This window comes from Zootermopsis nevadensis, unplaced genomic scaffold, assembly GCF_977971745.1.
Source record: "Zootermopsis nevadensis isolate Lab colony 2312 unplaced genomic scaffold, Znev_1.0 Znev_ptg000028l, whole genome shotgun sequence".
NCBI classification, from domain to species: Eukaryota; Metazoa; Arthropoda; class Insecta; order Blattodea; family Termopsidae; genus Zootermopsis; species Zootermopsis nevadensis.
The window spans coordinates 6,013,676-6,028,972 of record NW_028259160.1 but is presented as its reverse complement, the minus strand read 5'-3'; the positions used below and the strand labels follow the sequence as shown (position 1 = coordinate 6,028,972).

The 15,297-nt window shown below is 36.3% G+C and overlaps 2 protein-coding genes across 5 annotated transcripts; one reads left to right on the top strand and one right to left on the bottom strand.

Annotated features, from left to right (window-relative positions):
• Positions 1-88: 88 nt before the first annotated feature.
• On the top strand, positions 89-14,256 carry LOC110836044 (Mitotic arrest-deficient 1). 4 transcript variants are annotated; one of them, XM_087357580.1, is made up of 13 exons: positions 89-537; positions 770-942; positions 2,134-2,305; positions 3,067-3,266; positions 4,275-4,405; positions 5,280-5,561; positions 5,822-5,966; positions 6,397-6,583; positions 7,441-7,609; positions 9,007-9,179; positions 10,024-10,214; positions 10,570-10,735; positions 12,121-14,256. In XM_087357580.1, exons 1-12 carry the CDS (start codon positions 309-311, stop codon positions 10,714-10,716), a joined length of 2,199 nt encoding a protein of 732 aa, XP_087213706.1. In that variant the 5' UTR covers positions 89-308; the 3' UTR covers positions 10,717-10,735; positions 12,121-14,256. The 4 variants fall into 4 exon arrangements, with proteins under 4 accessions (XP_087213706.1, XP_021932556.1, XP_021932558.1 ...); XM_087357579.1 differs by having other exon boundaries at positions 91-537; positions 6,397-6,589; XM_022076864.2 differs by lacking the exon at positions 3,067-3,266 and having other exon boundaries at positions 2,134-2,301; positions 6,397-6,589.
• On the bottom strand, positions 10,912-15,263 carry LOC110836053 (uncharacterized). The gene is made up of 3 exons (XM_022076880.2): positions 15,091-15,263; positions 14,268-14,407; positions 10,912-12,251 (listed from the first exon to the last, which is right to left on the bottom strand). Exons 1-3 carry the CDS (start codon positions 15,238-15,240, stop codon positions 12,137-12,139), a joined length of 405 nt encoding a protein of 134 aa, XP_021932572.1. The 5' UTR covers positions 15,241-15,263; the 3' UTR covers positions 10,912-12,136.
• Between the last annotated feature and the right edge of the window lie 34 nt (positions 15,264-15,297).

Genomic DNA, 15,297 nt, shown 5'->3' with positions numbered 1-15,297 from the left:
CCAAGCAGTTAGAAGATAAAGTCCCAGCATTTTAACCAAATTACCGTTATGTGCATTAATATGTTTCCAGTAGTGGTGGTATAAATAAAGAACTGGGAAGGGGTTTGGTACAGTTCATTTTCATGAAGAACTAAGAGCGATATCGTCCTATTAAATTGTCCTATCTTGCAAATTGTTAACGTTTCGGAGCTGTTTAATTTCCCTATATTGGAATGGAATAGCATCAGGGTAGCCATTTTTATTCATGCGGTATTTCCCATGTACACTTTGTTTCGAGTGTGAGGAGTTACGTTACAATAGCATGCGGAATGTTTGAAAGTCAAGATACAGAGGATCCTACTTGTGTAATTAAGATGTTGGATGAGTTCAGGCAGTGTAACCCGACAGTGAATCGTCCTAACTTCATTGACATGGCGGTAGTACCAACAATATTACAGTTTGACGATTGTGTTGTATCTCATGACAGTAAAAAACGGAAACATACTGACAGTAATGTTTCCGTCGATACTGCTGAAGATTCAAATATTTCTGTGTTGGGTAAGTTTGAAATTGTGTTTCAAATGTACAGTGATAGTTCAAAATTATTACCCTTATTTCTGGTGCAATGAAAGATAATTGTAACGTAGCATAGTGATGGGCCCAAAACATACACTGCATTTTTACCACATTTTTTATGTGCGTGACAAAATCATTCGGTTGCTGTTGCTTGTAATTTGTTTTCTGGTGCAATTGCCAAGATACCTGTGCATTAACTTCCTGTGTCTTGCAGCTTCACCATGGGAAACAAGGCGAATGAAGGCAGAATTAGCAGAAGCAAAAGCCCTGAATGCCAGTCTCGAGGAACGAATAAAAAAATTGCATTCTGTCAGGATGGAGCTGGAATTAGTGTTTGACAATGAGAAAACAAGCTTTTTAAAGCAACGGGAGCGGGACAGAGAAATAGTAAGTTTTGAATGTAGTCTGGTTAAAGTTTACTGCTGTTTTAAATGTGCTTTGCATCAATCTGGCAATGGAAGCAACAAGCACCACCGAAATATCAGTGAACTTCTATCAGACTGCATGGTGCGAAATCCCAGAAGACATTCATCTACAAGGACATTTTTGAAATAAATGTCTACTGTGTAGGTATCTGCAGTTTTTCTCCCCTCTCCAAATGCATAGGTTAATTAGTATTGATCCATAGGTGTTGTTTAGTTTGTAAAAATACAGGAAACTCTTGGAGACTGATGTACAGTACTGTTCAATTATTGGTAGGTGTAATTTCATGACTATTCAGTGTACTTGCTTTGTTTAACAATAGTGAAAAGTTTCACTCTTTTTTCTAGGACAAATTTTGATGACTTTCCAGCCATTATTACTCAGTTAACATGAATGAAAATACTCCCTGGGTCACATGTTTTATAAATACAAGAGCAGAGCGCTCCTTTCAGAGCTCCTCAGGGGGTTGGTCAAGTTTTTAAAATCTTGAGTAAGAAACTAAACCAACCCCCCCAAATAGGGGGTTAAAACACTTGACCAACCCCCCCCTTTGGGGGGGTTGGTCAAGTTTTTAAAACACAACCAACAAACCAACCCCCCTCCCCTTCGGGCGGGTTGGTTGCATTTTAAAATCTTGAGTAAGAAGGGGGGTTAGTTTAGTGTCTTACTCAAGTCATTTGTTTAAGTATATATATGTATACCTTATATTTGTTTGAGTATAAACAAATATAAGGTGACATTGTTGATGACGTCATTTTTTGAAGACTACGAAAATTACAAGTTTTTATAGTAGACATTCCTTTCAATTTTACTAACCATATTTGCCTTGATTTTTATTTACTGCCAATTCGTATCATGTTGCAAGATAATGAACAATTGTATGTTCTTCATATCACAAATTTGTAATTTCATTGAGATATATCCTGTGTTGGACATCTCTCTGAAATAATTTGAACTATTTATCTCTTAGTTGCTATATTATATCACCACTCTTATGGTGTAATTTTTATTTGTTCATTGAATATTACATGTGTCTTGGATTACAACAACTTTACCTTTTGAGTTTACTTCAGTAGATCTTTCTTGAACACAGTTTATGCATTTATACTAGTTTTCAATTTGTATCTTATTACAGTAGTAACATTGTTTTTATAGATCAGGATGTTGGAAGGTCAGATTGCTACTTTACGTAAGCGAGAGGTAGAGAGTAGAGATGAATTCTCTCAGTATAGACAGTCCACTGAATCTAGTAAATGTAAGCTTGAGAAGAAGATCCTTCGACTTCAGGAAGAATATACTCATTTGGATGACCGGTTTAAACAGGTAGGTTAGTGACTGTTGTGTTTAATATTTGATGATCAGGAGTGGACATATTGGTGTATTGGGATGAAATGGATGTCAGAGTTTACATAATTATTGTTGAAAACTTCATCAATCTCTGTTTTAAAGAGGAGTTGTTTAATGCTGTTTAGGGAAATAATTGCTGTTTATTCTGAGACTCATATGAGAAAAACAAGTACATTTTATGGGCATAATGCACAGTTGTTAATTGTTTAAGCTTGTCGTACATAAAGTTATCACTGGGCTTTAAAGAGTTAAGCAATGCCAAATAAATGGACATACAATGTAATAGGTAATAATACAGCTGATTGATGAATCAGTAATGTAGATAATGATTTGTTTAAATGATTGAACATCACCATTTTGCTGCAGTATGATTCACAGTATGGTTGTGATGGTAATGGTAATAACATTGATTATAATAATAGTGATGATATTAGTAACAATAACAACATCAACCACCATGTGTATTGAGTCGCAGAAACAAATTACCATCCTTTGGAACCCAGAAATTACAGCTGGTAGAACTATACCATGCATCAAGTCTAACATCATGGTCTGAGACAGGAATTAAAATTTCATTTGAACAGTAAGATTCGCCTCTGGTTTATGCACATTACTCCCCTCTGAAATGATGAAATTAATATTAAATAACAGTTATTGTATTTATGCTTGAAATTCGAGCAGATGTTTAACTAAGGTAGCTATAGCTATAACATGTTACCATTACCATTATGATTCAGGTAGAGCTTACCCATAAGAAATGTGCAGCTGGAGTACGCCGAATATCAGAATTGGAGGGGGAGTTAAAACTTTCTAATGAAGAGGTAGCATCACTCAAAGACCACATCAAATTACTTGAGGAGAAAGTAGTCGATGTTTCAAACCTGAAATATCAATTGGAACTTGTTGAACACTGCTGTACTCAGGCTCAACAAAAGATTAAGGTACATTTGTAACTATTCTTCAACATAATCGTCATACATTGACTGCTCCACCTTTGTTCCTCTCATTCCTCCCATAAGCATTCTTCTTGTGTTGCTGTAACTTCTGTTTATCTTCTCTCACATGGTGTCTACAGTCCGCAGACCAGGAGAAAATCCCTGCTAGGAATTCGTTAAATGCGCATACGCAAGATTTCGCGCTGAGTGACGACCCATCCTAAAAGCATTCGTTCCACAACCACTGAACGAACAACAGACAACAATCTTTCATGTGTTTTAATGGGTACAGCTTTAAAATTATCTCACAGAGGCACAGCGATTTAATCTAGAATATTATCGCAACACCCGCAGAACACATTAGAGGTGCACTCACTTCACGCTACTCTTAATGGCTTGATGTTTTCAGTCTGTGTGCAGTAGCGTAAAACTCTGACATATCACACTTCCCACCAATAGCAGCCCTCTAGTCCAGCTGATAAGTAACATTCCCCCCGCACCGACCAGGAACGACTTCCCCTTGCTGGAATTTTCTCGTCATCTGTGGACAGTACCTAGTCTATTCTCCCAAAGGTTGTTTGTTAGATGTTCTCAGTTTTGGAAACTTGCAAAAGAATCCTATGTTTACCATATTGTTTCCATAAGTTTGACATCTGTACTTGTGATGTTTGTACATTTTGTAAAATTGGCACATAGAAGATTGAAAGAAAGATTTTGAAAAGTGTTGTACTCCATTATTAGTACTTAATTGCATTTTGAAATTGTTTATTAAATTATTTTTGAACTGATGTGTAAGGAAATGTTTCATCATTTTAATCTTTAAAAACAGGAGTGTGCATTATATTCAGGCAAATACTCTGATGTAGTGCACACTGTTCATCAAAAATGATCTAAATTGACACTATGATATAGAAACAGTCTCTCTTACCTTCTTGTTTCTATGACCATTTCTGTTTTAGATTAAGATTTGAGTTTGTTTTATTATCAAGTTTGGTCACTTCATCTTCCTTTCAGGAGCTGAAACTTGAGCAGGACAAAGGGGAAGAGACAAGAGAACTGCTTGAAAAACAGCATCATAATCTCATGCGACTTCCTGACCTGGAGCGTGAGGTGGCTTCACTCCGAGACGAGAATAGGAACCTTAGGTTTTATTTGTGATATGTTTAATGGCATTTTATTAGGTGCAGAGGTTATGTAGCATTGAACAAGATGTATCATAGTAGTAAGTAAGTGAAGTTGCCCATGCCTAAACACCATGTTGTGAGGGAATATATAATTGACATAACACCCCACATACACTTAATTTTGCCATTAGATGGAAGTGAGTTGTCAATTTTTCACAGTGACCACTTTACTCCTGGAGAAGGAGCCATAGGTTACTCATTTGATAGGAGGCTGAGAAGATATGAGAGCTCTACTGGATGTGACTGCGAAGATAAAAACCTACCTCTACCAGAAATCAAACATTCATTGGCCATGTTCAGAGACTGCATTATGGTGTATAGTTTATGCACACATAAAACTGCTGTCTATGTGACCTTTATTGGTATAATATTCATGCTACATATCTGCCTTAAAGCTCTCATTGAGCATGCAATTTATAGTAACAGGTGGTTCTTCATCGTATTTAAGTTGGACACCTGAAGATGACCTTATAAGTCAGAAACATATAGCATGAATGTTTTAATAACAAAGGTTGTGTAGATGGTAGCTTTTATTTTATATATAATTTCCAGCCCATAATTTGCTAGTCCAGTGCTCAGTTTCCTTTAGTGGCTACTTCTTGTTTGCTACCCGAGGAACCGTCTAAATGTAATAAATAAGTTTAAGATAGTATAGGTTAGAGTAACTATGCACAATAGCCCTCAAAATTGTAATTTAATATACTCAACCACAGCAAGAGAAAGGCACTTTGTCAAAACTTGGTACGCTTGGTCTCTAAAACGGGAACTGAAAATGTTGCATCAATTACAGTACTTAGGTAATATGGATTGAGAATAAGTGTAATGATTATTTTAGAGATGCGGTCCGCAACAAGCTTGTACTGGAGGAAGAAGTTGTAGATCTTCGATCACGCCAGGCAGGGTTTGAGCTACGGGAACAGAAATTAGCGCAGCTTGATGCCTCTCAGGGACACTTGGAGTCTATGCTTGAACACTGGCGACAACTTGCTCGTGATCACTGCCTTGGAGTTCCACCAGAGAAAGCCATGGCAGGTCCAGAATTCCTTAGGATGAGGATTGAAACTTTGCAGCAGAAGGAACTTCAACTCACTGCAGACTTAGGAGACCTTGGCATTCGGTCAGTCCATAGAGTTGGCAGACTTGTCATAATTTAGAGGGCCTGGTTGATTGATTCATAAGTTATTTGGTGGTGGCAAGCATGGATATCTCCTACCTTAATGTTCAGTTACTTGGCATGTCACTCACATAATCACTTTTTGGGTTTCATTTGGTTCTCAGGATGGACAGCAAAACTTCAAACATTATTGAAACACTGATTTTTGTATTGTTGAAATAACTTAAATTTACGTTATGCCAAAAGCTTTATGTGTGATATAGGCTGAAGACAGCCCAACAAGCCAAATCCAAAGTTGAGATGGAGCTGGATAAAGCAACAAAGCAGATAGAGAGATTGCAAGTTACAAATGATGACCAGAGTAAGCTTATCAAGCGCCTACAGAAGAGGCTGCTGTTAGTCTCACGTGTAAGTCATTATATATAGAATACTGTTCTCAACTTCCTGATTTATATAATGTGAACACATCCATACATAGGCAGTTTGGTACTTATTATTTACCTGCATCTGCTAGCTTCTTTGAAAAAATGCTGCAGTATATACTAGTTGAGGTAATATAACATACAATCTACAGTGTGTCTAATATGCAAGCACTCGTGTCAGTATATTAAGAGATTAAAGACATACGATATCATACTTGACAGTACCAATTCTCCTCACAAAATTGTTTACAGTGTGTCTCACTTTTACTGATGACGTACAATATTTGTCCTGAGGCCACTTACTGATTTTAAATGCAAACTGTACTTAAACTTAAGTGTTACTAACTACATACAAGCTACTTCAAATGTATCTTTTTATGCTTAAAAAATAATTAGTTTAATATATGTTGTTTCAGGAGAGGGACAGTTATCGGTCACAATTGGATATGTATGAGAAGGAACTGACCGTGACTTCTTCATCAGCATTGTTGAATTCACAGCAGCAGCAACAGAGGTCTCGAGTAGAAGCATTGGAAAAGACAGTTGATGGATACCGTGACCTGGTTATGAAATTGGAGGCAGATCTTGAAAAAGCAGTGAAAGGTTCAGGTAGACATATTCATCATTACAATTGCATTCTGATTGGTTAACTAAGTGTCTGGTGCTAGAACTGGTAGGTTTAACACTTCTGATTTTAAAGGCTGGTATTGTATTAAACCCTGAGCCAGTTTATCCATGTGCTGTCATAATCTATTTCCATGTTATCTCTTCTATATTTTTTTAAGTCACTTTCTATACATTTCTCTGCCAAAATTGTTTTTGCATTTATTGTTTTCCTCATCAGAGTTACAGGTCAAGGCCACTATAAGTGAATGTAATGGGCTCTGATAGGGTGTTTATTTTTTGGAGGAAGGTAATTTGAAATTTATGAGAAGCCAAGGTGCTAAAATTGACCCTTGGGGAACTATGTGTTTTACTGATCCCAAATTCAACAAAAATTCTGGTTCATATTTGGTGGTTCTACTTTAAAAAAAAAAAAAATATATATATATATATATATATTTTTTAAACATGTGAGATGGGATCTGAGCCAGTTGAGGGTCTTGCTTGGATGTCATAAAAATATAATTTAGCTAGCAACAATTTACGATTTGCTTTTGCTAATTCACAGAATATGCCTCTAATATGCATTCATTTGGTTAATAGGTTTTCATACACTGTCTGAAAGCTTGATGACAATATTTTCAGTGTATATCCCTTGTCTGAAGCCAAATTATTCTGGAACCAATATGTTATTATTGTGCATATGATGGTTTAACCTGTTGTGTATGACCTTGTCAGGTACTTTGGAAGAAAATAGTTAATAGTGAAATGGGTCTTTATTTACTTAATCCTTCTTAAGTCTTCAGAGTGTTACTGCCAAATCTGATATTGTAATGTGAAATTTTCAAAATTTTCAGGAGGTATTCAGTTCAGTGAGAGAATCTACAAGTTGGAAGAAGAGAGAAACACGCTGCAGCAAGAAAAGGAACAGCTGATGAAACGTAGGGATGAGCTGGAGGTGGAGCTGGAATACAGGGCCCTTAAGGGTGATTTCAATCCCATGAAGTCCAAAGTTTTGCACATTAGGTAAGATAACAGTGAATACCCTTATTCTCCATGCGATATTATCAGTTAAATTTTGATTGAATGTCATGGTCAAATGGTTAACACTCTTGCTTCATATTCTGGATGGCCTGGGTTCAAATCTCGATCTGGATACCAGCTATCCTGATCTCTCTCTCTCCCCCCCCCCCCCCCCCCCCCCCCCACAGTTCCTTCAGGAAAATGCCAGATTGTGTGTTAAATTAGGCCATGACCTTGTTTCTTCCACATCCTTTCTAATTCATTATTCACTATCATCCTCTCATTTGACACTATATAGTCTGAGCTACTGAAAAAAACATCATTAAATAAACTATAAAGAAATAAATCAGTTAAATTTCATATAAGAAGCCTATATAAAAATGGATATTCTGTTTTACTTTGTATCAGTTCAGTGTAGCCTTATACTTTATATAAGCTGAAACCAAATTTACAGATGGCTCATCATACAAAAAAATGTATGTGATATGAAACATATACTATTGCTGTACTTTGACCCCCCTCTCTCATACTCGCCCACACACCTGATTTGACACCTGCTCCCATTGGCTCGGGGCAGGCTACTCCATTCACGGTCCGGCTCCTATAACCTAGCTCCACCCACCCAATTGGCATATTCATCGCCCTGATGACGAGGCAGTATGACCTCTGAAACATTGGTAAACATCGACCAGACTACACAGCGCAACAACTCAGAAGACAAAAATCTTCATACTCACCGCTGTGAAAACCTCAAATGCTACATATACTATTGCAATTTATATGTTTTGTTGGAAACATTTTTTATGTGATGTGTATTTGGTCAAGTACAACATTGTTTCAGCTGCAGAGATTATATAACATAAATTAGATGATCATGGATGGTAATTGGGCAAGGATTTTGAGGAAGACATTCATAGCCTACTTCAAGGTACTGTTTTGGCTTTTACCTTGAGAGAATTAGGAAACCGACTGAACACCTCAGTTTGAATAGTTGGTAACCTATCTGAGATTAAACCAGGTCGCCCCTCAATACAGATCTAGAGTATTACCTCTACACCAGAATGCTTGATAATGTATGAGTAAAAATAGTTGTCAACAGTACATATTTATCTGCTGTATATGAACACTGAGCCTCTACATATAGAAATGTAAGATTGCAAAGAACACATTGAGAATCCATACATGGTTTCAAATGGTGCACACATATATAACTTTTGTTATGATAATTGACCAAGTAGTTGGTTACTTTTCTTCATCTGTCACAGATTAGGTGCTTTGGCCGTTTGTGACTCAGAATTCACCCAGAAACATTAAATCCTTTGGATATTTGATAAGATGATTAGGTTAGGGGATGGGCCTAATAAAGTATCTTTGTCATTCAATGGTTTTGCATGTTGTAGGATGAATCCTGCAGCAACAGTAGAAGCACAGCGTGAGGACAAGTTGACACACCTACAGCAGGAGTGTAATAGGCTTCAAGAGAGGGTACGAGTGCTGGAGGGGGGACAGATGCAAGATGTGACACAGGAAGTTAATTTGCGCCTTGCTGCTTCCAGCACACAAGAAGTTCAAGGTAACATATACTTGTTTACGGAGGAACAGTACTAATGGAATTAAATAAACTATGTGACGGATATGAAAAAGTTGAAAGCTTTGGGAAATGACATTTCATTAAATATAAAAGTTCAAGATGAAAATAAGGCAATTCATAGAACAAGGAAATTTTACCAGACTTATGTGGAAATGGTGAACGTTACAAAAGATTCAAGTTAGTTATATAAACCACGTTACTTGCCTATTTTAACATATGAAGCAGAAAATTTCAAGTGTTCTAATGGTGATGTAAGCTGGTTACAAGCAATAGAGATTGAATTCATACAAGGCATTAAGCAAACAGGAAATAATAATGTCTGAAACCAAAATATTTGATAACATCTGAAAATAAAAATACAAGATAAGATTGTCAATATCAACACAAATGGCAATAGTACTCCTTTTAAGAACATAAAAATTAACATAATTCCAGGGAGATGGAGGACAAGGAAAGATACCAAGTGAAGAAAGACATAAAAGAGAATGGGAAAGAGTGGACACATGCATGGTAGGAACACTTATGGGGAAAGAAGAGAAGAATTGTGAAGGCTTTGTGTATTATGTTACTGAACAATCCCTTTACAACTTCATTGGTTAAAAGTCATTGAAACGGAAGGCTTTGTTATAGAATGGTCCACTATAGAAGAAATTAGTTTTTAATAATAATCTTAGACCAAAACATAAGGAATAAATGGAGCTTTGCTTCTTTCCATGGTGCATGTATTTAGGGAAGAGAAATAATATTGATAGTAGCAGGTTTGTTGGTACTTCAGCAAGTTATTTGTCTCTCATGAGGCGTAATATTATTGATTTATATGTTGTAGAGTTACAAGAACAAGTCAAGTCTTATGAAACAAAGCTACAGAGGCTGAAAGAAGCTTTCAAAACTACAAGCCAGGAATACCGAGAAGTTTGCTACATGCTGCTTGGATACAAGATTGATCGCATCAAATCCAGTCTCTACCGTCTCTCAAGCATGTATGCTGAGTCTCAGGATGACTACCTATTGTTTAAGGTTTGTATAAGAACCAAGATATCCTTATCTTAAGTGGAGGTTAGTTTATATCATGTCATAATGGTGAATGAGTTGGCATAGCTAAGTCAGTATTGTGACTGGGTACGGACTGGATGACCTTGGTTTGATCCCTGATGAGGAGGAGGATGATCAGAAGAATAAAAGCAGAAAATTGATTTGTTTTTCATCTCCATACCTGTATCAGAATGGCATATGGACTTCTTTCCAATGACGTAAATCTGGAAGGTATAATGTGAGAGACAGTATCCACACTTGGATTAGGTCTTCATCATGATCATAAAAGTGTTAAACCCATCAGTCAAGAAATCATATTTCTTCTGCTCTCTGTTTTCAGCTTGCAGATGGCAACCCAGAGTTGCTTGAGACACCATACTCTGCCACACTTGAACAATTTATCAATCTGCATTTGAAGCACCAACATTCAATTCCTGTGTTTCTGAGTGCCATCACAATTGACCTGTTTGGTCATCAAACAGAATAGCTCAACTGATGAACAGCAGGTAATTCTTTATATTTTATTTCATATAATGACTTGGCAGAAGTTCTTAAAAAAACTTTGATGAAAGTTTATAGTAGCCAAAACTGACAACAGAACACACCATAAATATCAGGTTTATAATTGCAGCGGTACCCTTCACTTATTTATTAGGATGATTAATCAGAATGAAGAATAATAGACAATAAAATGCATTTATTTTTCATATAATGTTGTCAATTTAAATGTACTTAACAAATGCAGTAAATAATCATAAAATATATCAGTGTATTGCCTCCTACCCCTAACATTGACAAACCCCTTAAATGAAAAGAATTTGACATAGATGTAATGGGGTTAATACTACAGAAACTGAGAACTAAACAAGGGGAAGTTGGCTGATGATCTCGTTTCATCAGAAATAAGTCAGTAATTTAAGAGATAAAATGTGCATGGAGAAACATGACCTTCCCATTGTGAGTTCACTTTGTACACCTCATACAAACAATGCATACAAATTCAAGGACAAGTACCCTGTGACCAGATTTTGCAAGGACAAGATGGATACAGTTTTTAAGATGCTTCACATGTGAAGTGGACAAAAGTGTAATAATGAGCATGTTGCCAGTTCCAAATATCGTACTGTTTTTCAATGTTGTGTTGGAATGTGAACAAGCATTACTGCAACATCCTAACCTTATAGTTCCATCCCTTTCTAAGTGATGTGTATCACCTCTCATCTGCCATGTCTTATGGCAATGATGGTAGAAGCAGTAAAGGTAACTGCCAAAATTGTCTTTGCCTTACCTGTACTACTTGTGTTCTCTATTTTAAAGTAGCAGAATATCAGTTATAAAGGATTTTGTGCACACATGAGTAAAGTTCCAAAGTGTTTTTGTTAGTATTTCTTTTAGCAAACTATTCCAGATGTTTCTGTACAAAAATTGCACAGTATGAATTCAACTATTTATATATTATATTTATTGTGAATGCAGATAAAACACATTTTTATAAATGTAGTTTTTATTTATTTCCAATAAGTTTATGAAAATTTACTTATATTGTTTCTTCCATTGACTGTTTCAACTAAAAAAACTCCACTCTTCACAAATTCTTAATATGGACCTAACATACAAATTAATGTATGAATATTTTTGGTCTCATTAACAAAGAGAAGTATAAAATCTAAAGTTTGTATGTTACATTTTTTTCTTCCATGTCTTGTATTGTGGCTGGATTTTGAATGTAGTCTTGGGTTACATTCCAGAGAACTGACATCAATTCTGTGTATTCTGTAATTCCTGCTCCATTTTGAAACCAACTAGACTTGTATCATTTTAAAATATTTGTATTAGTTTTATTGTTTTTATATTGTAGAAATATATTTTTTAAATTATTGTTGTATTGCAGGAACTGCGTCATGTGGTCATCTGCGGTATAGTCGAAGCTGATCCTCCAGTTCTTCCATAGAATTTACGTGGAACTTGTCCTCTTGTTCCTTCAGCAACTGAAAAATGGCTTCCAGTTGTTTCCTCTCTGTCCTGCAAGAGTTCAGCCAGAATATGAATACATATTAGATTTTGATAATTTATGAAGATTGCGTCTACTCTTAGAAGCAGTTCTGTATACAGAATGCCCAGAACGTCTGGAACCAAAGAAAAACATTTTATTTTGTAGTATTTTCTTCAATATTTCCACCATCTGCATTTCAAGGCATGTTTGCAGATGTCACAACATGTTCTTTTGAATTCTTAGCATGTCTGCATTGACAGACTTCCATACTTCTTTAGCTTCAATATTAATTATAACTTTGCAAACCTGCTATGATAATTTAAATGCCTACTTCTAAAGTGGTAGAATGACCCACAGCTAATTTCTTTAAAATTTTTCAACATTTCTAGTCTTGGGTTCTTTCAGGGTGACTTTCATTACATTCATCTAATATTTGTTTGTGGTTTCAGCTGTCATTCATACAGAAGTGAATAACAAAATACATTTTTCTAATGATGCAGAGATTGTTCAACAATGCCTTAATACAAAAACTAGGTACTGGTTCCAGGCTTTTTGAACATTCTATATGTTGGTGGCATATTCTGCCTATCAGAGATTCTCTAGAACCCCTCCAGCCATTTTTTCAGGATTCATATTATACAGTCCATCTATGTGAGAAACTTTAAAAGGGGGCCATATGACAAGATATAAAATAAATTATCAATAAGGAGGTTACTAACAAAATGGAGTGATTAAGTGGGGAATGGGGATGGTGTAATAAATGAGTGGATACAGATAAGCAGTGGTACTTACAGGAGGGTAGAGAATAGGAACATCTTTTGTCATAAGATAGCTGACACTAGTGGAATGGATAACAGTGATGTTAGGTTAGTAAGCCCAAGAATCAGTTGGTGTGAGGCTGGAACATGCTTTGAATCTAACCTTGAATTAATAGTTAATGTTGATAATGTATATTGTTTGGGAAATCTTACTTCTTGTTACATGGTGCCATTACACTGATTTTGCAATGTCTCTGGTCAAAAACCATGACCCATATGCATGGTTTTATTAAAAATTTGGCCAATGATTTTTTCATACTCTTCTTCTAGATTGAGTACTTATTCTGAAGAATTGTTTTATGATGACAATGCTTCTTTCACAGAAATATAAGTAGATGTAATTTTGTTTATTTTCACACAGATAGAAGTTAATTCTTTACAAGGGACTGAGACTTACAGCAACACATTTTGTGACTTCATGGTGGAAGAGACAACTTCCATGTGTATGAAGCCAGCAATTGCCTTCTGTTGAGGTCAAGGAGGTAAAATCAGTGCTACCTATATTTTCTGAACTGTTCTAATGTAACATTATTTATGCCAGTATTTTATTAGAATACTGATTTCTGAGCTGGCACAACTGTCAGTATAGTAACTGGCTACAGACTGGGCAACCAGGGTTCGATCCCGAATGGGGGCAGAGGACTTTTCCTCTAGCCTCTGTGTCCAGACTGATTCTGGGACCCACCCAGCCTCCTATCCAATGGGTACTGGGGACATTTTCTGGGGGTAAAGGATGGCTGGGGCGTGATGCTGACCACTCATCCCCATCTAGTGCCGAGGTCAAGAATGAGTAGGAGCTATACCCCCTATCTCCCCCTCCCCAAGTGCCTACATGGTGTATAGTGGGACAGCTTTGCTTTGCTTTTACTGATTTCATGTTTCACCCTTTGTTATGAGAGTTGAATCATTAAGCCTTGACCTCTGTTATAAATCTGGGAATCATTTCCCAGGAAACTCAAGTTGTGGTCCATCTTTGGGGGTGGCAGTATAAAACTCCTGAATGACAGGCAGAGATAAGCAGTGCAAACAAATATTCATGCCCTGGGTTCGAGCTGAACCTGCAATCCCAGTAGCCACTGGGCCTAAGATCATGCAATCTTCAAGCTATGTGGGCAGTGGGAAGTGGGAATGGCCTATAATGCACTTAACAATGTTATTTTTAAGCTCAGTATTTTGAGATCTTTGGAATTCTTAGTGAGTAAATAGAGATGTGAAAGTTGTGTTTACTCCTTTTCCTGCTGTAGCTGTTCCTCTGTTAGGCCAGCAGACAGTTGTTCAACGATGGCTTTCTGTCTGGACATCTTAATCTGTGATAAGATGCTTTCATTGTTGGACATTTCCAGTAGATCATTTGCTTGCTCATTGCTCTGGAATTGGAATAAGGAATTTTCAGTTCACAGAAAAATGTAATTTGTTAATATTAAGGAACACATAATGACAGAGCAAATATTAATATTAAAAGTGAGTTGAAGAAATGCAGTAAAAATAATGACAAGTATTAAGGCAGCAGCAATTTAACAAATGAACAGTGATATAGTTTATTATAAAAGGTGTCACTGGTATGTCACATTTTGTGAAAAAATTTGTTAGAAAACCCTGTGGTCAAGAGGGTCATATTTTTAAGACACCAGTAGAATTAAATCACTACTATAGGCTGCTAATTTTACCCTTGCATTACTTAATGTGACACATGACTTGCCCTATGGCTTATCATCTTGTTGGCATGAGTTCTGGCTTCTTTGGGCACCTGGGGTTTTATTTTGAAATTTTTTCCCCATTTCATTGTGCTGTCTTGCCCCTAGCAATGACATACTTTAAATGTTATGGGTCTGAGAATGTCAACCATATAACCAACTATTTATATGGCTTATAAGGTGAAATTAAACTTCTCCCTGTTACCATGTGAATATCAATTCATAAATGGCAGGCTTCAAATACCGGACTTCTTTAAATATAAAAATTGGCCTTTTCCTCATGTTACTGATTTACTGTCTTGATAGTTCATAGTACAGTAAAGCATGGCTAATCCAAAAGAAAGTGCATGACCTACATAGTTTGTATCAGATATATATTTTCGTTCAGTGTCTTGCAGCCACCATGTCAAGAAAACAGCCAAGAATGACAATAAAATCGTACAAATATAATAAACTGATAAATTGTCACAATACACCCTGAAATTACTCAACCATGACGAGTACATTATTAAATACAATTCACCATTTTAATTACCATCTTATTTTACTGCTATAAACAACAT

Excerpts from the sequence above, each read along its gene's own strand:
- LOC110836044 (XM_087357579.1), top strand. The coding sequence starts at position 309 with ATGTTTGAAAGTCAAGATACAGAGGATCCTACTTGTGTAATTAAGATG. Across the intron at positions 3,267-4,274 it reads AGGCTCAACAAAAGATTAAG|GAGCTGAAACTTGAGCAGGA; the intron begins GTACATTTGTAA and ends TCTTCCTTTCAG. Across the intron at positions 9,180-10,023 it reads CAGCACACAAGAAGTTCAAG|AGTTACAAGAACAAGTCAAG; the intron begins GTAACATATACT and ends TATATGTTGTAG.
- LOC110836053 (XM_022076880.2), bottom strand. The coding sequence starts at position 15,240 with ATGTACTCGTCATGGTTGAGTAATTTCAGGGTGTATTGTGACAATTTA. Across the intron at positions 14,408-15,090 it reads ATATATCTGATACAAACTAT|AGCAATGAGCAAGCAAATGA; the intron begins GTAGGTCATGCA and ends TTCCAATTCCAG. Across the intron at positions 12,252-14,267 it reads CAGCTACAGCAGGAAAAGGA|GACAGAGAGGAAACAACTGG; the intron begins GTAAACACAACT and ends GAACTCTTGCAG.